The sequence below is a fragment of the Chaetodon trifascialis genome, chromosome 11, assembly GCF_039877785.1.
Source record: "Chaetodon trifascialis isolate fChaTrf1 chromosome 11, fChaTrf1.hap1, whole genome shotgun sequence".
NCBI classification, from domain to species: Eukaryota; Metazoa; Chordata; class Actinopteri; order Chaetodontiformes; family Chaetodontidae; genus Chaetodon; species Chaetodon trifascialis.
Genome location: NC_092066.1, coordinates 23,679,882 through 23,703,465, shown reverse-complemented (window position 1 = coordinate 23,703,465; position 23,584 = coordinate 23,679,882). Strand labels below are relative to the sequence as shown.

General features: G+C 42.5%; 2 protein-coding genes across 4 annotated transcripts; both read right to left on the bottom strand.

The window, feature by feature from the left end:
* Window positions 1-1,727: 1,727 nt before the first annotated feature.
* On the bottom strand, window positions 1,728-15,421 carry acot11a (acyl-CoA thioesterase 11a). Of its 3 annotated transcripts, none has more exons than XM_070974151.1 (18): window positions 15,371-15,421; window positions 10,731-10,958; window positions 10,501-10,570; window positions 10,101-10,161; window positions 9,396-9,500; window positions 8,910-9,045; window positions 8,163-8,254; window positions 7,787-7,848; window positions 7,189-7,308; window positions 6,904-7,042; window positions 5,752-5,807; window positions 5,436-5,502; window positions 4,688-4,771; window positions 4,431-4,564; window positions 2,320-2,487; window positions 2,090-2,216; window positions 1,827-2,004; window positions 1,728-1,780 (listed from the first exon to the last, which is right to left on the bottom strand). In XM_070974151.1, the coding sequence occupies exons 2-18, from the start codon at window positions 10,948-10,950 to the stop codon at window positions 1,767-1,769; spliced, it is 1,833 nt and encodes a 610-aa protein (XP_070830252.1). In that variant the 5' UTR covers window positions 10,951-10,958; window positions 15,371-15,421; the 3' UTR covers window positions 1,728-1,766. The 3 variants fall into 3 exon arrangements, with proteins under 3 accessions (XP_070830252.1, XP_070830253.1, XP_070830254.1); XM_070974152.1 differs by lacking the exon at window positions 15,371-15,421 and adding an exon at window positions 14,826-14,847; XM_070974153.1 differs by lacking the exon at window positions 15,371-15,421 and having other exon boundaries at window positions 10,726-10,795.
* A 1,651-nt stretch (window positions 15,422-17,072) lies between these two features.
* On the bottom strand, window positions 17,073-22,230 carry mrpl37 (mitochondrial ribosomal protein L37). Its single transcript, XM_070974271.1, has 8 exons — window positions 21,730-22,230; window positions 20,523-20,706; window positions 20,250-20,365; window positions 19,460-19,648; window positions 19,182-19,336; window positions 18,878-19,009; window positions 17,726-17,800; window positions 17,073-17,406 (listed from the first exon to the last, which is right to left on the bottom strand). The coding sequence occupies exons 1-8, from the start codon at window positions 22,112-22,114 to the stop codon at window positions 17,329-17,331; spliced, it is 1,314 nt and encodes a 437-aa protein (XP_070830372.1). The 5' UTR covers window positions 22,115-22,230; the 3' UTR covers window positions 17,073-17,328.
* Between the last annotated feature and the right edge of the window lie 1,354 nt (window positions 22,231-23,584).

Sequence of the window (23,584 nt, the reverse complement as noted above, 5' to 3'; positions counted from 1 at the left end):
CATGGATTACTGGAACCATGTCCTGTGGTCTGATGAGACCAAGATAAAATTATTTGGTTCAGATGGTGTCAAGCATGTGTGGCGGAAACCAGGTGAGGACTACAAAGACAAGTGTGTCTTGCGTACAGTCAAGCATGGTGGTGGGAGTGTCATGGTTTGGGGCTGCATGAGTGCTGCTGGCTGTGGGGAGCTACAGTTCATCGAGGGAACCATGAATGCCAACATGTACTGTGACATACTGAAGCAGAGCATGATCGCCTCCCTTCGGAAACTGGGCCGCAGCGCAGTATTCCAACATGATCATGACCCCAAACACACCTCCAAGATGACCACTGTCTTGCTAAAGAAACTGAGGGTAAAGGTGATGGGCTGGCCAGGCATGTCTTCAGACCTAAACCCTACTGAGCATCTGTGGGGCATCCTCAAACAGAATGTCGAGGAGCTCTAACCTCTGCCAGCTCTGTGATGTCGTCAGGGAGGAGTGGAAGAGGATTCCAGAGGCAACCTGTGATGCTCTAGTGAAAACTATGCCCAAGAGACTTAAGGCAGTTCTGAAAAATAATGGTGACCACACAAAATATTGACACTTTGGGCACAATTTGGCCATTTTGCACTAAGGGGTGTACTCACTTCCGTTGCCAGCAGTTTAGACATTAATGCCTGTGTGTTAAGTTATTTTGAGGGCACAGCAAATTTACAGTTATACAATCTGTACACTGACTACTTTACATAGTATTGAAGTGTCATATCTTCAGGGTTGTCCCATGAAAAGATACAATATTAACAAAAATGTGAGGGGTGTACTCACTTCTGTGAGATGCTGTACCGGCTAAACACCAGCATGTTAGCAATGTCACTGTGAGTATGTTAACATACTAAAGTTAGCATTGCTCTCCAAGCACTTCAGTGCAGCCCCACAGAGCTGCTAACAGAGAGGGCTGCACTCTTCGTCTTGTTAGAAGCCAATATGTTCTCACTGAACCGACTCAATGGAGTGGCCACATGACACAAAACAACATTCTGTTAAAAACGTTTTATTAATGTCCTATGAAAACACTGAATGAAACATCACATCAAACTTTTTTATCAAAGAAATGTGCTTATGGCAGTCAGTCAATTCTCTCACCACTTAGTTGCTCCCCCCTTCAGCTCTGGCAAACCAGTCACTGCTGGTTTATGTAAAAGACATCATGACTGGTGCACCAGCACAGGAATGATGCCACAGACACCAGATGTAAAAACTCCAGAACACTGCAGAATGCAGAGATTCATCTGGTGCTGATGGGCCTAAAAGGCTTGAACAAAACAGATTTTTACTTACTTACATGTGAAAGTCCTGCACTGCAGCTTCAATGCTGCTGTTAGTGTTTCTCAAATAAACCCCACACTTCATTAGATTCATAATAATAATTAAACATTTACCTAATATTTACCAACATAAGACATTTCATTAACTGACCATTGGAGACACAGACTGCAATGTTTTTGTGTTTGTGTCCAAATATAATATTGAATTAGCATTTATTTGGAATACAGGTCTGTATTTTACACCTGATTCTGGTTTTTGTTTTTGTTTTGTTTTTTTTGTTTTTTTCTGATTCTTTACTCACTTTACTGTGATCTTTAAAAATCTGACTTGTTTATTAGATTTTTTTATTCCAATACCTTTTTAAAAAAGTAGTAATCGTATCATGTTGTATGAGCAGCAGATTGACCTCACACTACATTTTGTGATGTAAACTGGCCTTTAAAGTCCCGCTGACTGTCTACAGCTGGGTGCAGTGGAGATCCACTGACAGACATTCATTTATTGTCACAGGTGGGGCTGTCTGTATTCGTGGCCTGGTATTGGTCGGTGTGTTCCTTGGAGGTGGACTGCAATGTTTTACTGATCATGTATTTTCTGCAGGCGCAGAAGGCGTTGTAGAAAGAGGAAGAGAGTCCGGCAATATCTGTGGAGATGTATGGAAGAACCTCTGGAGTCGCCTGAATATAGTAGCAGATCTGGAAAAAGATACAAATAATAAAAGTTTTAGATTATATGTAAATGTGAACCTGTGTTTTCAGCTAAAACCATGTTTTGTCTCACCAGTGACATGTTGTTTTTGGTCTCCAGTATGGTAAATCCACCACACAGAACCTCTCCTCTGTTATATCCTTCAATAGGAGGGTAAGTGGGAAGGGACACTGAACGCACAGCGATGATGTATGGATCTCTGGGGACGGAAAAACAAGAAGTGACAGTAAGTCCTGCAGAATAGAGCTGTGCGTAGACCTTTGAACTGTGGTTCAGAGCATCCAGCCAGTCATTGTACTGACCCGCTGCCACACGGCTTCCTCTGGGAAGCCAACAAGATGAAGTCCTGGAGAATCCCTTCTCCCGGACTGGCTGAAGTCGGGGAGCCTACCCCCCCTTTAGACACTGATGGAGCCACCACACGATACAGAGAGTCCTCATCATCCACTCGATGAATCAGCTCACATTTCCTGATTTAGGAAAGGATGCAGAGAGACATACCGAGTGATGAGGATGTTGACAGAGATGTAGTTTATTTGAAATGAAATGAAGGAATATTGACTTCAATTTTACAGGAATAGTAATATTTTAGAATTATACGTATTTGCTCTCTTGCCAGGAGTTAAGTGAGAAGATTGCTAACACTCTCGTGTGTGTGATAAACATGAAGCTACAGCCAGCAGCTGGAGTATAGAGATAAAGTGTGACCTGTGTTTGTATTTGGCCACACTCTTAAAGCTGCCGAGAGAAATCAGAGTCCAGACTTAATTAAACAAACAAGGCTGTTTGGGCTCAGTATGTTATGAACTTTGTGTTGGATACAATATTCATCCCTTCTACAGGGATTATGGGCTCAAACTGAACTACACTTCCTGAATTCTTCAAGGTTTTGTGCAAAAAAAGCATCTTTGTAGATGTAACATATTTAGTTATTGCAAACAAAAAGAATTTTTGAAGTGCTTTTCAAATAACAACATTTCAACTGAAAACTTGAAACTCTATGAGGGTCCTAGACCTTCTTCTCTGGATCTGTGGAAAACACCAACTGGTTCTGCTCAGGAATGTAGAGCTCTATACCATAAGGTCTACATCCCCCACTCTGCAGAACTCCAACACCTGAAGGTACAGACAGAACCAGAGCATTATTATGAAGGATCCTTGCTCCCACAGCAATGGACTATTCCAGCTTGTACACTCAGGCAAACACTTCTGCAGCCACAAGCCAAACGCAGAGACTCAGAAAGGCCATCAGGATGCTGAACTCTGTCATGCATTTCACGACAAATAGATGTATTACTTGTGTTCGTGACACATTAAACTTTGAATCCTTGAACCCGAAAATAAATGTTTACATTTTATTCAGCCACTAAATAAATTACACTGATCATCAGAAACACCAGAGGCCAATTAGAAATATGCAGAGAATATTACAGGACAGACTTGCCCACTGAGAGATGTAATCATGATTACGGTGTCAAGTACCAGAGACATAGAATTAGAGTATGTTGTTACAGATATATCATAAAGGCCACCCACATCTTAACGTCAACCCTCCGGAAAAAAAAAGTCAGAGTTTTGGGGAAAGTGTGGCAAGGTCAAACAGTCAAAAGGAGATCTCAGCTTTGGCTAAACTGGCTCTAGAGGGATTGTTGGAAACTTTCATGCAGGTACCACTAAAAAAGTAATTCCGATCACACAAAGTATGTAAAGTGGGGATGCTGCATGTGACATGTACTCTTGTACTGGATGAGGGTGTTTACATGTCTTTGGTACTTGGCTTCCTAATGACATTATGTACATGTAGCATTGCTGCCCAGCATCATCACCTTTTAATTTAACGACACCTTTGAATGTCACATGACTTCCTGAGTGGTCAAACCAGTGGTGTAATGGGTGCTTTACATTTACATTTTGCTGGTATTTGGACTTAAAAGGTAAACACAAGAGACCACAATGAGCATAATGAAGCGTTATCACATTGTGTCATAACAAATGTAAATGGAGTTCAGTTAGCTGTGTAAGTTCAAATGTAACCTAGTTTGAAGGTAATTTCTAACTTTGGACAGAGTTTACTGACAGTGTATGGTTTTCTCCAGCTGAAAGAGTTCCAACGTAGGCATAAGTTGCAACTTAAATCTTACACCAAGCTGTGATACTACTCCTGAAAGAGTATACACACTAACATGTCAACATAGCATTACACTATGTTAGGGCGAGCAGACTTCTACCTGCTTCCTGTAAAATTGTACCCTGAGCATCGGACACACAGTATATCCTGACCTTTATACATGTCGTGGAGACACAGTTTATTTGAAGTGATTTTTTACAAACTGTGAGCATGAGTGTGTGTGTGTGTGTGTGTGTGTGTGTGTGTGTGTGTGTGTGTGTGTGTGTGTGTGTGTGAAAACATTACTGATAATGAGGGTCCCAGTGCTGTCTGTTGCTCAGCTCAGCCAGTATATGAAAGGCTCTGTGAGCGGGAACATCGGACTCCACCTCCACCCTGAAACTCAACATGGACTTCTCCTCCAAGGTGTAAAGACGGACCTGGAGACAAAGAATTACATGAAGCATCCAGCTCCTCGTGGAGCATGGGAAAAATTCAAACGTACCCAAAATGTACCCAACATCAAACAAAGAGCTGCCTTCCAGGGAGAAAACAGCAGGTACCTCGTTCTTCTCAGAGTTGAGCCGCCAGTTCTTCTTTGCAGCCAGCATCTTCAGAGCTGAAACATTGTTATAGCTCAGATACACCTGGAAACACAAGCACACACATGTACACCATATACATGTGTAGCAAACAAACACATAAACATGTACATGGAGCAGAAGATACCATGTGGATACTGGACAATTGTCCTCCTGTGTGTCTCTTCTGACAATTCAAGCAGCATATTAGCCTAGCACCACTGTACATTGTATTAAATATACTTTACATCACTGCTATCCATTTTCCAAACTTTGACATATTTCTTAATTTATTTATCCATATGTTTTCAGGGTCATTTTCAGGCAGCCATTGATTTCCATTCATTGTAGTGCAGTATAAAAAGTCTCAACACTTCCTGTCAATAATTAATCCATGATATAGTTATAATATTCCAATGGCCTTGACCATGGCAGCTTTATTAAAGGTGAGTCAATCATTTAATACATGTCTCTAGCCTCCAGTCTCTAGCTGGTGCTGTGGTCAGTAAACAAAGCTGTCCAGGCAGTGAACTGGTGCCCACAGCAGCATAAGTCAGTGCAAGCAAACGAACAGTTTCTGCCAGTGAGGATGGGATGGTTTCAGCCTGCTTTTAAAATGTTTCAGCTGTAGCCTGGCTCTCTCTGTGCATGTGACCGTCTGGACCAGAATGAGCTGTCATGGATGTGTTATTCACAGCACATGTAACTGTTAGTAAAACCTTTTCCTCACCTGGTTTCTGGGGTCCCAGGGCACAGACAAAGGGATCTCACCCTGCTTGTGGGAAATTATGTACTTTCTGAAACAACAAACAGAGAGAAAATAGAGGAATATATGATTATGTCAAGTTAACAGCACAGCAACTACAAATGAGTTGCACTGCACACTGCAGCGAGCTGTACTGCATTTTGACATTGCCGTTGTGATGTTCAATTCTTCTTATTTTTAGTCCCAATTAACATAAAATGTACAAACTGTATCATGTTTGGCACACAGAAGTGGATCTAAAGGCTAATGTGCTCTTCACGGGATTAAACAGACAGATTACCTGTCCAATCTGATCTTCTTCCTGGCTATGGCTTCTTGAAACCGCCTCTCCCCTTCCTGTGAATGAAAGACAGAGAGAGAAGGCCACTTTAAAAACCTCAAATCATCTATTCAGCTTCTACATCCACCGGTTCCAGCACACAGTAGTGTTTTCAATTAAAGGTGCAGTGTTTTTAGACATTGCTACAGTATGTTATTAGCAAATTAAAGGGATACTCCAGTGATGCATTACGAAAAAAAAAAGGATGTTCAAAATGTGTGCAGCAGAGGCCGAGATATTCACACCTTTAGTCCCTCCTATGGGTCATGGGCCAAACATGTAAAACTCTGTAGATGTCCATCTTATCATATCACCAGCAGCTGTCTCTAGAATGCAGTGTCTGTACATGGTCTGTACACTCTCACAGCTTTCTTCTTTTATCAGTACCAGTCTATGTGTAGGCAGTGGTATACAGGTGTCTGTGCACAGGTATCGTCAACATAGAAGGGGAACCCATGCAGGCTGTAGTCTGGTTGTGTTTGTTATAATACTCTTATCTCCAAATTCATGTTACTCCATAAACAAGGAACCTTTCACCCTGCAACTGATCTGTCCTCAGCATAACTTATACAGGTAGGATTAAGACACAGTGATAAGAGCAGCTTCAATGAACACAAGGCCCACCCTTCTAAGAGGTTATGAGCGGTGATATTTTTCCTCAGTCAAGATAAGTTTATTGCTATCATCTTTGTTCCATCAGGCCTCCACACCTCCAATCCCAGCCCTGGAAACTTGAAATAAAAGTTAAAATGAGTGCAGCTTCGAACTGTCACAGCTGAGAGATGATTAGCTTTTTGGCTGGTCTCCAGTCTATCATCAGTCGTTGTAATAGAGGTAATAACAGTGTCAGTTTGTGGATGTTAGGCTGATCCCACCTTCTCCCACTGTTTTACAGGAGCTTTCATCAATGTCCTACTTTCCATCAGCTCTTCTATTTTGGAAGGTACAGCCTTGTGTCCTGCCTAAGGAACACACGCTCCAACCTACAGTAGCTAACAAGGGGTTAATAGTCTTCAAAGGTAGTGATCCAGTGTTTCAGAGTTTAAATGTTTACAGACATGCCACCATGTGAAGTGCCTTCTTCAGTTGTTTTCATTTTGGTGGCTAACTCACCAGGGGTTCAGGTCGTATCCGTGGTAATGTACATGGCTTCCCGTGCTTGTCAAGAACTTCAAAGATCATAAAGGCAGAGTTTATGTGGCGGTTAGGTCCCTCCTCCTGGTAGGCCTCTGCACGCACCCCCACCTCAATGCTGAAGGACACATGATACACAAGTCATATATACAGAGTGTACAGAGCTGTTATCATGACCTGTTTTCTCCACTTAGATCAGTAAAGATTAAACTTGTCTGATCTTATCATCTGTATTTTTATGGCTGATTCGGAACACACTGATACCTGTTTTTGAAGGCGTTGTTGACTATAGCCCTCAGGAGCACTCTGTCTCCAATCTGAGAAGGTCCTCTGAAAGTGAACATGTCGATGGTCCGCAGAGTTGGGTGAGCCTGACACAGACGGCTGCAAACAAAAAAACAGATTACACAATAGTCACAGATGTGAAGGGTGGATGTGTTTGTTTGTGAGCATAGAAGTTGTTCTAAGTAAAGTTAGATAGGTACAGGCTAATATCAGTACTAATGTTTTTATGTCTATGTTCCAGTCTCGACCTTTAATATTTCAAAATTTTATGGATTTCAAAAACACAAAACCAGTGAGCTTGTGGTGGACTACAATGCTTCAAATATGGATGTTTCTGCAAAGAAGCTACAAACTGTAAAACATGGATGTTTCACACATCTTCAACCAGCAGCACAGATGATCGAAACAATCAGCACAGTTTGAAGGTGAACACCCAAGATCAGTGTCACCAGTTCAGTATCTGACCATGTGAAATATGGTCACAATCTGTCCTTCTATTGTGTGTGTGTGTGTGTGTGTGTGTGTGTGTGTGTGTGTGTGTGTGTGTGTGTGTGTGTGTGTGTGTGTGTGTGTCTACCTGGCAGCAATTGTAGCTACATTCACCATCCAAGCCATGATCTGTCCTCCAAAGGTATTTACCTGGTATTTAGACAAACAGATGATGATACAGTCAACTTCCCCCTCAACACTGCAATGACACAACACTGATGAAACACAGAGTGCATGAATAATAAAAGCCTTTCAGTGTCTCGAAGTATGAATGGACTTTTATACTGTGTTGTACAATGGCACCATACTAACATGTTTTACTACAAAACATCCAATATTACACAAAGATTCCAAGAATAAAAGTATGATAATACCACTGATTGTCATTTACTATAATATCAGGAAATAAGTGTTGCTTCATGTCCTTCCTGAGATAAACAGAGGCAGAGATGTAAATAAATAACCTGATGATTAGTGTGCGGGGGTAGAACCAGTTCAAGACTCTCCACCTTGGTCTTCTCTGCTGCCACCACATTGTCTACTGCCGAGTGGTCACCTGACACACACACATAAACTTCAAATTTAATGTATTTAAAGTATTATTATATTTACAGTAACAATCAACAATCCCATGAAAAGACCCAAACCAACAATGTGTTTCTCTCAGTACTTTCTGACTGTCCCACTCTATCTGTGGTTCTCAGCCCCAGTGGTTCTGACTGAAGGCGTGACTCTTTAATATCTCTTCCTAAATATATAGTTTCATTAACAGCTGGCTGCTGTAGTTTTCTAAAATGTTTTTCAAACAGGAGGAAATAATGCATTTTCTGAGTGGCAGATAAATCCACATTTGGTGCTCTCGTGTGTATTTGGGGCAGCGGGACGGTGTAAGCGGGATTAAATGAAAACAAACTGTTTCGTTTTTAATCATTTAAGTTGTAACGTGCGTGGCGTTTGTGCAAGTCAACCAGAAAGTGACATAAAGCAAAGTGATACAATCTACTTGACCGCAATCACATTTCATATTTCATTACAGTCTGATTGTGTTCAGAGCCTCAGTCTCTGTCCTTCACTTCCTCTATGTAATTCAGAAACAAGTTAAACATCCAACAAATCTCCAGTCACAGCATCCTCCAGTATCTGTGTTAACAGGGAAGACATTGACTGTGGTCTGCTGCATGCTGGGAAGTAGCAGTGTGCATCAAACCTACTCTGCTGGATTGACCCGTAAGAGACCAGATCTTTGATGATGTCATCATGATGCGTCCTGACCCGTCGTCTCTCAGCCGCCACACTGTACTCAACCTGCTCTTTCTGAGTGTGAGGTACAATGGGCTTCAAGGTCACCTTAGAGAAAAAGTAAGGAAATGTGTCTACTTAGTGTGAGAAAACCTCTTTCTTTCTCTCTCTCTCGATTTACCTTTTTGCAGCTTTGTGTTCTGTAGGCTGTTTCCTCTCTCTCTCTCTCTCTCGCTCTCTCTCTCTCACACACACACACACACACACACACACACACACACACACACACACACACACACACAAAGGCACTATTCAATTGCAACAAATGCCTTTTGTTTTAACTTTCATTTTTAATTTGGTTTTGCTTTCCAACAAGCATTTCAGCGTACAGTTAGAGATGTGCAGTTAAAACAGTAACACGTTGACAGCAACCATGTGCCATGCAACACAAGCCTTACCTTTTCTCTTGTGTTTGTGCGCTGCGTAACGAAGGTGGCAAAGGCGTGACAAACCCTCCAGTGACGATCAGAGAACAGGTCCTCACAGCTCACCTGTATGCCCACCTGAGACAGAATATATTATGGATAATCTATGGTTAAAGTATACAGTAAGTGTTGATTATTGAGGTCATTGAGGTACATTTAAATTGAAATACATTTAAATGCAATCAATGTGTCAGCAACACTAAAGCACTACTTTACTAATAGAACAAATAAAAGAAGCCTAGTAACAGCTGAAATCAGTAACCTTGTAGCTGGTAGTATTCACTTAGAGAAGTCTTTCAAGTTGAAGATTTTATTAACAGCATATGCAGTAAAACCCCAGATGGATTAAAGAATACTGTATGCGCCCTAATGTTTCATATTTACAGTATGTTAGCATGGCTGTGGTAGGTCTGATGCATTAATACATCAACTGTGGCAAGGTTCCAGTTTGCATACACAAATTGCAAATAAAGCCTCATAACTCTTTTCCAAGTTTCTCTGCCACTGAAGGCCCAGGCCACTATTTGAGAATTTCTGGCAAGTGAACATGTTTTGTTGTAATTTGGGTGAACTAATGCTTTCAGGGATTCAAAATCCATTGGAAATTTTTATGGATATTAATTATTTGAGATCAATTGATTTTGTGTGCTATAAGTAGCTAATCCAAACTTATCTGACCTCCATGCTGGTGTTGAAGGCTCTGTTGACCTTTGCCTTGATGTTCACCACCTGGCCCACACTGAACACAGAGATATAAAGGAAATATTAAAAAGTTAAAAAGTTTGGACACAACTTCTCATTCAATGGTTTAGTTGTAGTAAACAACACTGCATCATTCCATATGTGTTCCTTCATAGTTTGGATGGATGTTTCCAGTATTAATCTCCAATGTAGAGAATAAAAAATAAAGAAAAAACATTGAATGAGAAGGTTTATATATGCACACACACACACACACACACACACACACACACACACACACACACACACACACACACACACACACACACACACACACACACACACACACACACACACACACACACACACACACACACACACACACACTTCCTGATACCTGATGGTGTGTTCAAAGTCGATGTCATCCATGGAGGCAGTGACGCAGGGCGACACAGCATGCCTCTCAGCTGTTCATATGACACAGACATACGTCATGTTCTGTCTGGTTAGTCAGTGGTTACGACATATTCTAGACACTCAAAAATGAAACAGAAGCATTTCAACACAAGCCACATGACATACACTCACTGAATTCTCTCCACACACATACACACACGCACACCTCACCAGAAAGACAGGCCGTGCAGTCTATCCATTTGAGCAGCTGTCCCACGCTCAGCTCCTGTCGATGGTTGCAGTGACAGGGCATTACAATCTGACTCATTTTCACCACTGTCGGATTGACACTCTCTTCCTCTTGTTCTTCTTCCTCTTCCTCCTCCTCCTCCTCCTCCTCCTCCTCCACCTCCTCCTCTTTCTCTGGACCAGCTGACACTCTGGAACTCATCTTCAAAGCTGAGGGGAGAAGAGTGTCTGAGGTTGAAATGAATTTCAGTTGTCTTGGTTTAAGAAGATTAAGTGCGACACCAAAATCACCCACATACATCTCTTACATCACTGGTGGCTGTGCTCCACTTCTACACCTTTTGATAACATGTGCTATTAAGGTTTTGACCAACACAGGACTGGTGCTGCAAGGTTCCTCTACATGCAATGTCTTTGTTTGTAGATACATTTAAAGTTAAGAAATTAATATTGTTATCACTGCCATTATGTTGCCATTATGTTTTTGGTTCAGTTTGTTTGTTTGGCTGTCAGGATAATGGAAAGATTACTGGCACAATTTTCGTGAAACCTGGTGGAGGAGGAAGCATAGGCCAAATCTGAAGTGGATACAAATCTGGTGGATACGTGAATTCTCATTTACTTTCAAATAAATGCCATACATCTTAAAATCCAGTAGATGGTAGGGAAGTTCAATAGTGACAAAACAGAGGCAACTGTAGTACTACAATTACTCCATATCACAATTCACATTCACGGGCAGCAGTGATCCTCTGGGGCAGCTGTGGCTGTGGATAAATGATAATACATATATACAATGCACCAAAATGCACATCCAAATGTGAAATTCTAATACTTTTGGAATATATCCAGGCACATGCAGTGTGCTCTTGGTTGGTACATTTTCCCATCATCTTTCTGAGAAATATTTTTAGGCTAGCCATGAGTCAAAAGTGCTGCTACAGGTGAACTTTGTATTTTGTTTATGCTGTGTTTATGCTAGAGAGGCTGTGTAAATCCTCACTGGCAGTCCACTCCACAGAACTATCCATCCATTTTCTATGCTGCTTATCCCTTTTGGGGTCACTGGAGCCTATCCTGGCTGTCATCGGGCAAGAGGTGGGGTACACCCTGGACCGGTTGCCAGTCGATCGCAGGACAACATATATATATATATATACAGACAGCCATTCACACTCACACTCACACCTAGGGGCAATTTAGAGTCACCAATCAACCTAATGAGCATGTTTTTGGTCTGTGGGAGGAAGCCGAGAGAACCCACACGTGCACGGGAAGAACATGCAAACTTCACACAGAAAGGCCCAACCCGGTGATCGAACCGGCGACCTTCTTGCTGTGAGGCACGCGCACTACCTGCTGGGCCACCGTGCAGCCCTCCACAGAACTACACTATGCAAAATAATATGAGCAAGTATACCGAATTAAGAAGGAACCTGCAAAGGACAGCTGTTCACCAATGTTTCCTGATGTAACTACTGACTATTTGTTAGAGTGGTGGAGCTGGATAAACAGGAATGATGACTGGCTATTGAGCAGGCCATGGCATTAAGATATTACTGATAAGCAGTATGCTAGAGCCATGCTAGTTAAGCCTAAGCAGATACAATGTAACATTCAGGATTGATTTGAAGGTCCTCCTCCTCATATACAAAGCCCTTAATGGACGAGGACCAAGCTACATCGCTAACACTGTGATCATCTGCTGCTGGTTTATTGGACGTTTCCAGCAGCAGTTGAAGGAAAATTGGGGATGCAGTCTTTGTCCAATACGTCCCAAAGCTCTAGAACACACTACCTACAGATATGAGGGAAGCAGCTCACTGAATATTTTCAAAAGAAAGCTAAAAGCTTATCTCTTCACTTTAGCCTTTCACTAGCTATGACCTCGTGATACAGGTCTGAGCATTTTGTGCTTTGCCTCACACTTACACACTGCTGCATTTCTTTTAAAATACTGTATTTTACTTGATTTTATGCATTCTATCTAATCTATTTTAACCTACCTATACCATCCTTTTTTCCTGTGTTTGCCTTATTATTATCCATCTTATTTTACATTGACTTTTTATCTGTTTTATGTCCATCCTGTTACATGCTGGTCTCTGGGCAATATTAAGACCCACAATGAGATTACATCCAGGAGCAGGCGTTCTGAGGTCGCTGTGAAATGCCTGCTTCAGTGTAAGCAAGACCTGTGGTCAATCAGTGTCTGTAGAGAAGGAAAAAGATTCTGTTGTGTCTGAGAACCACAGAAAGCAGAGAGACACACCAGAAGAAGAGTTCTTTTAGAGCTTCATCCACATTGACTTCCTGTCCTTATTCTGCTCTATTTTTACCCAGATTCTGATATTTTATTGTGTGGTTTCATGCATTGTGTTCATTTTTATTTTCATCCTTATTTCAATCTTATTTTACTCCACTTGTTGCATGCAATTCCTTTCTTGGAAAGCAATTTGAGTTACAATTATTATTATTATTATTATTATTATTATTATTATTATTATTATTATTATAAAGCTGACTATCTGCTCTTTGATCAGGTCAGAGGAGGATTTAAATGCAGCTTCAAGGAACATTAGGTCAGAGCTAGAGGATGGTATCACCTGTCAGGGTAGCAGCACAGCCTGATGCACACTGCACGGCCTGATGCTAGCTCAACATATCATTCAACATGAATACTGGGCTTCCATCAGGCCGCTCAGCCATCTTTTGGTACATTTTACTGTCTAACAGCAGCTGGACAAGTATAAACAAAAATGCAATAAGAATAAACTGAAGATTTGATGACATCTCTTGTTTTGACTGAACCATGTGACTTTCCAACAAGAAATGCTAATAAAACAAAACTTAGGGCCTCCCTGCCCTCTGGGTCAGGGGGCCTGCAGACCTGCTCAGTGATCCATCCATGAGGAACAGACTCCAAGCCCTGCTAGGAGGAGCAGGAGGGAGAGATCAGACTGAGGCTCTTTCATGTATGCAGAAGTGGGACTTTTCTTAACTGTTGAACCTGATCTGTGTTGTATCTTTACTAGATATCAGTTCTGTAGAAAATATTGTCTCATGTTGATGACTAGATGCACAAACAACGAAGCGTGTTAACACACTGCTCATGCTGAAATAAAATCAACGAGAGTTGGTTGTGAATTTTTAGAAAGGCCAGCCGCTCGATGGATCCACTTCTCGGTTTCAGTCAGATTGTAACAATAACATAATTGCTGTGTTCAAGTGTTGTTATATTTTCCTGGAAGTCATTCAGTGACAAAGCAGAGTAGTTACATATGCAAGGAATGTCCTGGAAGCATTCATAAGCATACAGTGTTTGCATGAAGCGTGCAGTACACTGTGGTAAACTCTGAAATCCACAATCTTGACAGATGCCTTTCACTGTTATCTTAGGTCCTCTGTCCATGACACACCAGGACACATCAGGTCAGTCTGTGTACATGAGGGTTGCGCTCATACAGGCGATGATGGCGACACAGTTTCATGCAACAGCTTCCTGTACAATGATTCATTCTCCACTGAACGTTTTTGTCACCGTCACTTCCACAGACCCACAGAAAGCCTAATAATTCAGTGACTTTGAGCCATCAGCTCGTTGTAGGACACCTCCCTTCAGCACGGCTGGTTGAAGATGACTTCAGGCTGACATGGTGCATCAGACCTGTACCAGACACCTCAATGACACCTCTGTGTTGGGGGCGGCAGGCGTGTCCCCAGTTGAAAATGAACATTGAAGTGACTTAGCTTACTAAAGTGTTAGTGTTAATACAAGTAATTTAACCGTGTGTTGATACTTTGTCTCCAAATGGGACAGGACAGGACATGTCATGTCCTGTCCTGTCAGCCATCACACAGGTTTGAGCAGAACAAAGTGGATACAGTCAGAGGCAATGGAGGCACTACTTTAGACAACTAACTTCATAAACTTTGCACAGCTCGGAACGTTAATTTCAAGCCAAAGCTGCTGAGCTGCTAAACTGTACTAAAGTATCTGAGTAGACACATGATAAAATGGACGTTTAAGCTAGCAGTATAACTTGAACGTATTATCGTACTTTAAAGTGTACTCACTCGCCCGACAGCAACCTGCGAAATGTCACGATACACATTGAGAAAATTAACGCCATCAGCAAAACTTATGCCAGTATGATCTTTCAAAATAAAAGTCGTAGCCCTAAGACAATACACATTTACAGGCTATGGACGATAGATGTAAGGGTTACATTGTTTGCTTGGCTATTACCTGACTGGTATGCTACCTGTGAGAGTTTTGTACAAAGAAAACAACCTTTTACCCAATATTTATAATATATTTCGTCATGACAAACTTGCCTTTTGAGAGATTTGTAACTGTGTAAACGTGCTGACATTGAAGTACACAGTACAGCGATACAAATTAGAATACACTACCAACAAAAACGCAAAGACCAACTTCCATTGCGATACTAGAAAACAACACAACACAAAACCTATATGAGAAATCAATATCTTTGAAATTGCTGACTTCCGGTATTTTTGTGTGTGTGTTTGTGCCACTTGACACAGGTCAATATACAACGGTCTGGACTCGAAAACAACAAACATTGCAACTCGGAAAATGAAAGGTTTTGATTTACCTTTTTGCAGCTTTGTGTTCTGTAGGCTGTTTCCTCTCTCTCTCTCTCTCTCTCTCTCTCTCTGTCTGAGGTCGGGTCAGCGTGCTTTTAGTCTGTCACTCCTGACAGAGTGCATTCACATGTGTACACCGGCTCTCACTGCCAGACTGTGGCCCAATCCCAAACCAGTCCCTATCACCTAACCCTATCCACTACCCCTCCGTTTGCGCGTTCACGCGCAGTTCCGCCATATTAAGGGCCGTCCCAAACCAATTATCACCGAGTGGAAGTGGCTTGTCAAGCCCTTAAATAGCGAGTCTGCACAGGTGCAGGCTCCCCGGTGTGTGCAGCGGAAATCACGTCCGGAAAATGGAAGAAACAACATTCAAATGTAAGTTCCGTCTACTTCTTCCAAGTATTTTAGATCAAACACACACATTTATCTCCTTGACACTGACTTTAGGCTACATCTCAAACTAAATAGAACATGTGAAAGATCACCAACAAATAACAGGAATTAAAAGGAGATTTGTGATTTGATTAGTCTTTATTTCGAACATATTAAAAAGATGATCACATTATCCCTAAAGCCGCATGTAGCAAACGCACAAATGCCTGCGTGCATAAATGAACGTCATCTATCTCATATTTAATGTTTTGAAATATTATGTGTTTACAGGGACAGTGGAGCACAGGCAACGCGTCAGTCCATTTCCACGACAACTGTTCTTTCCTGTTTCCGGTAAGGTAGCGAGGGCATCCCACTCGTTTGGCTTCACTTTTATACCCTCCCCCTCAATCAGGAGTGCCCTCTGCAGCTGCAAGTGTCACTCCATTCGAAGTGACACTCGGTGGTGAAGGGGCAGTGAGCAGGGACTGGTTTGGGATTGGGCCTGTTACAGCATGTTTGTGTCTGCCTGCTCCACCTTTCCAGGAAAATATGCTTACATGCACATTGTGTCAGCTTGTAGCGCAGGGCTTCCCATTTCATATTTCTGAAAGTGCCATTATCAAAATGCAGTTCCATGCAAAGCAGTCAAGGTTCTGTTACATATAGTTTTATTAAATCTGAGTTTTTGCTGGCAGCCACCCAGTGGACTCAAGGCTGAATGACCAACCAAACAAAGCCCAGACCCCCAAACCATTCACTGCGTGTTAGCAGAATTATGTAAGTGGGTTCTTTTGCACCAGTAAAGTACAATGAACAGCACCACATTAAAGATGAGACATTAAAATTTCTGATCATTTTGGTGTACAAAGTGTTTCCAGGTCTCAGGGAGTCCTGTATGTTAAGAAAAAGAAAAACTTTTTCTGGCTCCAATCTGAAATCTGATAAATAGCCTCAAGTGGTTCAGTTTGGGCTGAAGAAAATGAAATAAAATCTGGGGATGTTACAAGCATGCATAGATAGATAGATAGATAGATAGATAGATAGATAGATAGATAGATAGATAGATAGATAGATAGATAGATAGATAGATAGATAGATAGATACTTTATTCATCTCAAGGGAAATTCACACCCAGATCTCAGCTAAACTGTCGGTGGTGGAGTTGCATTATGAGTACTGTAGCAGCCAGGTGTTTAGACAAGTTGATATTGACATCACTTCCTGTTATTTTGCTCAGATTATCCTCATACGTGCACTACACAGGACACAGAACCTATAAGAATATGTGCTGAGGAGTAAAGCACAGGAACACACTCATATCCACAGTACACATTCAGAACGAGAGTTTGTTTATTGAGTGCACTCTCACAGCAGAAAGAACAAACAGAGGGATGGAGTCAGAGTGTTAAAATGAGTCCTGCAGTTTCAGTCTGTTCAGATTATCCAGACAACGCGCTGTGAGCCACATGGACTGTTCAGAAGCAAAGGAGCAGTCTTCTGGTAAGGTATTGGTTTACATCCCATTCACACACACATACACAAACAGACAGACACACACACACACACACACAAGGTACTGTATGTAGTCCTACGCAGCTCCGTGCAGGTACAGGGCCAGGAACTTGCTGAATGTTTCAGGCTTGTATCCTGCCAGACCAGCTGGTACCTACAGGGAGACACAGCAACCAATCACAATCACTTAACTTTTCACTGCTGCTCTTTCATTTTCTTCGTCGTCCTATCACATTCATCAGTATATACACATTCATGGTGAGGAGAGTTTTGACCCTGTGAAGCTTCCAAGCTCCTTTTTCCTTGTGTCACAAAGGCAGACACTTGCTGCACCACACTGACTTAAGTTATGGAAATGATTCTGGTTGGTTAGGAGGCAACTGCCAGATGACAGAACATGGCTGTAAGTCACACTGAGCTTGGCAGTGGATTACATTTACCAACAGACAAAAAAGACGTTGTAGAAGTCGTACCATCACTTGCTTCTTTTTGATGAGTGGTCGGACTTTTGCAAATTCGTAGAGCTCGACGTCTTTATCCAGCCACACCTGCGTTGAAAATGAAATTACATCGAATGGTTACCATTACAAGTGAAAGGAGATATTTTGGAAAATGTTTCACCTTCTTGCAGAGAGTTAGATGAGAAGATTGATACAACTCTTCATATCTGTATGCTAACTACAGAGCTAGAGCAAGGGATCAGCTAACTTAGCTTAGCATGTGTGGAACTATTTCTTGGCTCCAGTCCATGGAGCTCTGCCATGTTTTCTCCCTGCAGCAAGTTGCCAGCCTTGAGCCAGCTGGTAAAGTATTAAGACTGGAAATGCGGGGGAAACAGCTCAGTCCTGGCTCGGTTGCCTACAGCACCTCTAAAGCTCAGTAATTAACATGTTAGATCTCATCTGAGACATCTGTACAAAAACCTCCATGTAAAAATGAGCAAGTTGTGGTTTTATGGAAGCTATGTGCCAGGCTACAGCGGCTGGGCGCAGTAAGTCCCACAGCCTTGTCACAAAGTGGCTATCCATGAGGATGTATCACAAAGTTTTCTGATGCAATACTTCAAAATGTGCTTTAAAATACAAAGACATGGTGATTTTGTTATCTTTGGACAGAGCTGGGCTAGCCATTTTTCTATTTCCAGTCTTCATGCTGGGCTAAGTTAACCAGCTGCTGGAGGCGGCTTTATATTCACCAGACAGATATGAGAATGGTATTCATCTTCTCTCTGCAAGACAGCAAACAAGTATATTTCCTATTCCTTTAAAAATGATACAGCAACATATAAGAGTCACATACTCTATATTAACATCTATCTGGACTATTTTTTTGGCAGAAGGTGCCTTATGTTGCTTTGAAATTTTTGATAAAGAAGGTGAATTTCAGAGCTCCATTAAAGCTCACACACACACAGCTAACTGCCATTCATCTTATTGCGACTCACTTTTGTAGCTGTCTTTGCAGCTGTCACATTACTCTAAGCATGAGTTTTGTTGAATGCACAGCAAGACTCCTGCAGATTTGTATAGCTGCAGATTCTGCAGTAAAGAAGCAAGTCACTCAGATCTGGTGACAGGGACTCTCACAAAGAAGCACATACAGCTTTTTTTGTTTTAGTAAAGTACCTGGTTCTTGATGCCGTCGTCTCCTGAGAGATCTGTGGTGTTGAGCTGGAAAACCAAGAAGTGGAAAATTCTTCCATTGGTCCCAACTGCCTGTACTGTTATAGGATGATCTAGCACACGTTGGGGCTGGGTCTGACACACACACAAAACACACACACACAGACACAGAGAGTGTAAGAGGTAGAAAGAGAGAAAGGGAGAGATAATGAGAGGGATAAATGTGGAGTTAGGTGTGGATCAGAAACTGGTAATATTGTATGTTCACAGACCATTTTCCTGTTCAGTGTGTTGTGTATATTCTTACCCCATACAGTTTGTGTGCACGCGCCAAAGCGTTTCCAAAGGTGAACATGACCATCTTGGCTCTGAACTGTTCTGGTTGGAGCTTACAGCGAGTATCAGCTCCCTCCATGAAGTAAAGTGTGTGGGCATGAGGGTAAGGGTAGTCATCCCTGAAACCTGATAACAGACACGTCATTTGATTAGGCCTGAACAGTGGACAAACTCCACTCAGCCTCAGGGAAACTAGACACAGCAGACCATGATTTGTGTGACATGAGAGAGGACTGGGTGTCTTCTCACCTGAGCAATTCACTTCCTCCTTGTACACGTGTACTTCCTGCAGGTCGATGGTGGGGGAGACGGGATAGAAGGTTTCCAGGATGTGATCTGCTGTGTCGGCCACTTCTTGTTCCCCAGAAACCTCTGGGAGAGGATCCATGGAGTTGTACAGTAAACCATTCTGACCCCTAATCTGGAAGAGGTCCTCACCTGATATACAAACATGGAATGTACATGGAAGTCATGACAGTGTGTTCAGTACATTCAGATTTATTATTACTTCAGGCAGCAGCAATCAGTTCAGTTCCATGCTAGCAATGTCTGTCTGCATTTCAGTCAGTTTGTCAGATTTTGTACAGACACTCATGGTCCTCAGAGGAAGGAATCCCAATGACTTTGGTGATCCTCTGGCTTTTCTTCAGGGAATCAGGGACCCCCTGCTCTTTGCACCTGTAATTCCATGGGAGCTTAATGACTACAGAGTCAGGCTCCCACAGCACAGTGTCCCCATCACTGCACAAAGGCACTGAGATTTTTAATAGGAGCAGAGGGAAGACTGCCCTCTACTGGCCCCACAACACCAATTCCAGCAGAGGTCTCCTATCCAAGTACAAGCCAAGACCATACCTGCGTCGCTTCAGTCACTGGACTAGCCTGAGACCATTGGCAGGGATGTCTACTGTGCCATTCACAGGCTTGCCAGCGTGCACCATACAAAGAAAAAGTGGAAGTCCATAGCACTAGCAGTGGTCAAAAGCTCCACAGGGTACCCTGAAGTATAAGCACCAGGTAATTCAAGAGGGTGTATTACCTCTTTTCCATGTAGCTGCCAATGAGTATTTCTCAGCGAGGATCCTCCTTCCAATTGCTGGGTGACTGGACTGGAGAGTTGCACACAGATGAAGCAGGTTGAAGAGCAAAGTGTTGCTGGGGAAGGAACACAAACAGTGCAAACAGTGAGGGAGAGTGACTTCTTTGCCACACAAGGACTGTAAAAAGTACCTGTGCAGCTGATGGCTGGTACCATTACTTCATTAGCCAAGGTGATCACAGTGACTCATTTACAAAGGTCAGTAAATACTACCTGTATTTGTCTTTGCCTGGTCGCTCCTCTGTCGTGTCCCAAAAGCGGGCATGTTTGATGGCGCTCTGCACGCGTTCATCCTGATCTGGTATCTGATTGGCAGGATTCTCTGCCAATGAGAGCAGCTGAGGTGGCAGACCAGAGATCAGCTTGGTTTTGGTCAACCACAGAGCCTGATGCAAACCTGAGAGAGAGAGATGAAGAAACTCTGAGGTCAGTCCCCCTCATGTAGGTTTGGATGCGCCAGCCAGTGCTTTATGAGACAGATCAGGAGGAGAGAACCAACGGCAAGTTTTAAACTCAGTGTAAAAAAAAAACAAAAAAAACATACACATTAACAATAAGGTTTCTGTTACTGAGCATTCAGACGAGTGTCGGATGGGCATTTAGGCCAATTCGATGACATCTTGTGTAACAGTATCAGCAGGTAAACAGTATCCTCCTGTCAAGGGCATTGTGATCAAGACACATAACTCGCTTAGAAATATTCAATTCTTTGTGGACAGAGTGCATTTCTGAGGCTGTGAGCATAAAAGACTAAACATACTGTCAAACTGTCAAACCCATTATGAATTTCTGATTTATATTAGACAGTGGGCAACCAAAAGGGACATTAATGACAGACTTTAAACATCTCAGTGAAAATGAGATAGAATATTGGAACTGTAACTGCAAACTTTTCTTTCTTGTCATTGTGAATGTGGCTGAAAACAAACACACTGATGTTTATTTGCTTTCATGTTTTTAGTTACATACAAGGTTTCATGTTGTCAAATTCTTAACTCTTACGTTGCTCATATAATTTTGTGTTCCTCTGTAATGCGGACATGTTTTGCCAGATTACCGGATTAACCAGATTTTATAAACAACTTTAATACATCCGAACTAGCACTCGTTTTTTCTTAAATGTAAAGAATGGTTAAGCCAAACGTAATTTCTAATTCTCTCTGTTTGGTGAATTCTTAATCATCGGTGAAGCGTCATACGTCATAACATGACTTAATACCTTCTAAGAGTCCGTGGGATATTCTGACAAATACGACACACCAATAATCCTCTAGTCGTTATTTGAACTCATTTTATCACTGTCTTTGAGACGGGACGAGCAGTACTGGGTCTCGGTCGGGAGGCGCCATTCCTGTGTAGCGGCTGCTGGCCAGTAGCGATGAGCTTGAGATGTTATAGAGTTGTGACATTTTAACGTTACCTTCCAGCGCGTTGGTCCTCTGGTTGTACACATAGCACGGTTTCTCTTTGTGCAGCGGCATCTCTTGAAGAGGGGGGGACCTGTAATGTCCAGGGTCCTTGTATTCCCTCTCCCACGGTGGAAAAACGGGCTTAGACAAGCCCGGCACATAGTGCATCCTTTCCGAATAGGTGACCATCTCCAGTCCGGGGATCTCAACCTTCTCCCTGGGTCTCGGCGGTGGGGGGACCTTGGCGGTCAGACAGCGGCTGACACCGAAGTGTCTCCGGGCCTGCAGACAGCTGGCTCTTCCATGTGCGGACGAGCGTCTCAAATCCTTCAAGAAAGCGGCTTGACAAAACAACGGAGCCGCCGTTTTTAAACACTGAGCCGTTTCTGGAAACATGGTATCTCCTGCTCTTCTTCTTACTGAGTTTTCAATCTTAAAGCTGTTATTTTGACCTAAGTCGTTATCTGTCAACGTATGCCGCTGTAGGGCGCCGCCATATTGTATCCGACTTCTTCGATGACTTTTTGGCCGTAAACCGGAGTTAAGGAAGGACAGGTGACTGCAGCGCCCCCGACAGGTCACGAGAGGAGCTGGGAAACGTAGGAAATTTAGCAACCAAAAATGAAGTCCAAACGTTAACTTATCAACAGACTAATTTAGATTCAATTAAACATTAAAAATAACCATGCTGTAATGTTAGATTGTAAACTTCTGCTCTGGCCACTTCAGCATATTATGTATGTATGTATGTATGTATGTATGTATGTATGTATGTATGTATGTATGTATGTATGTATGTATGTATGTATACTTTGTTTAAAATTTCCATTTCATGCTATTTTATCCTTCTACTCCACTACATCTCAGAGGCCAATATTGAACTTTTCACTCCTCTAAGATCAGACTTTATTGATCCCACGGTGGGGAAGTTAAATCTTTACAGCCAGCAAGTGTTAGAAAAAGCAAAAACAGTCGCACAAAAGGGTCCAGATAAAAAAGTGTGCAGGATACAAAACTGAAAAACAACTATATGTACATTATATACAGATTATAAAAATACTGCTGCCCATAAAAAGTACTATCTCCAGTATTGTTAGGAGAAAAGCTCCTAGTGACATGTTGGTGTGACAGCTGCTGGGATGAAGGACCCAGTCCTGTAAGCGAGCTCAGCATTTCTTATTTTTTGGTCAATTCTGCATTCGTATGTTTGTACCTTGTTGAGTCAGAGAAGTTGAATATAACCTGTGTAAACATTGACTAGTTGTAAGTATTAGAACTGGAAGAAGTTCTTGAAACATGAAAAATACAATTTACAAATTTATTGTTTAAATTATAGTGCGGGAGAAACCGGAGCACCCGGAGAAAACCCGTATGACAGCGGGAGGCGCGCACAGCCTCAAGAGTCTTGTCGCAGTGACTCTTGAGAGGACACAGTGTTGATCACTGCGTCTCTGTGCGCTCCCATCTTCTTCTGACAGGGACCTCTGCAGCAGCTTTGCCGGCCCAAGCTGGACTCCAGCCCGGACCTGTGCTGCGTGTCATCCCCTGTCAGAACACCCCCACCCCCCAGCAAAGCCTTAGAGAATAAGAATTGAGACGGCAAACAGGACGGAAACGGCAAGCCATCCCAGAAGAAAGACTGTGCCCATGAGCAGATACTTCAATGCAGCTTTGCAGGAACCGCTGGCGCTTCTCTTCTTCGCTTGCCTCGCACTGAAATCCCGGATGCAGTCCTGCAGAATCCGGGCGACGGTCGCGTCCGCAGCTGGATCCACTGATTTGATAAGAGCCCCCAGCTGCCGCCCGCTGCCGAACTTCTTCTTCAGCTCTTTGATCACAGTCTTGCACAGCTTCTCGGTGGTCTTG

What these genes read in the sequence shown, in the direction of transcription:
- acot11a (XM_070974151.1), bottom strand. Translation starts at nt 10,950, where the DNA reads ATGAGTTCCAGAGTGTCAGCTGGTCCAGAGAAAGAGGAGGAGGTGGAG. An exon ending in GTAGCTACAATTGCTGCCAG is followed by an intron (nt 7,309 to 7,786) that starts GTAGACACACAC and finishes TTTTGTTTGCAG; the next exon opens with CCGTCTGTGTCAGGCTCACC. An exon ending in GGATACGACCTGAACCCCTG is followed by an intron (nt 5,808 to 6,903) that starts GTGAGTTAGCCA and finishes TTTCATTCACAG; the next exon opens with GAAGGGGAGAGGCGGTTTCA.
- mrpl37 (XM_070974271.1), bottom strand. Translation starts at nt 22,114, where the DNA reads ATGTTTCCAGAAACGGCTCAGTGTTTAAAAACGGCGGCTCCGTTGTTT. An exon ending in CCAGGCAAAGACAAATACAG is followed by an intron (nt 20,366 to 20,522) that starts GTAGTATTTACT and finishes TTCCTTCCCCAG; the next exon opens with CAACACTTTGCTCTTCAACC. An exon ending in GGAGGAAGTGAATTGCTCAG is followed by an intron (nt 19,337 to 19,459) that starts GTGAGAAGACAC and finishes GTCTGTTATCAG; the next exon opens with GTTTCAGGGATGACTACCCT.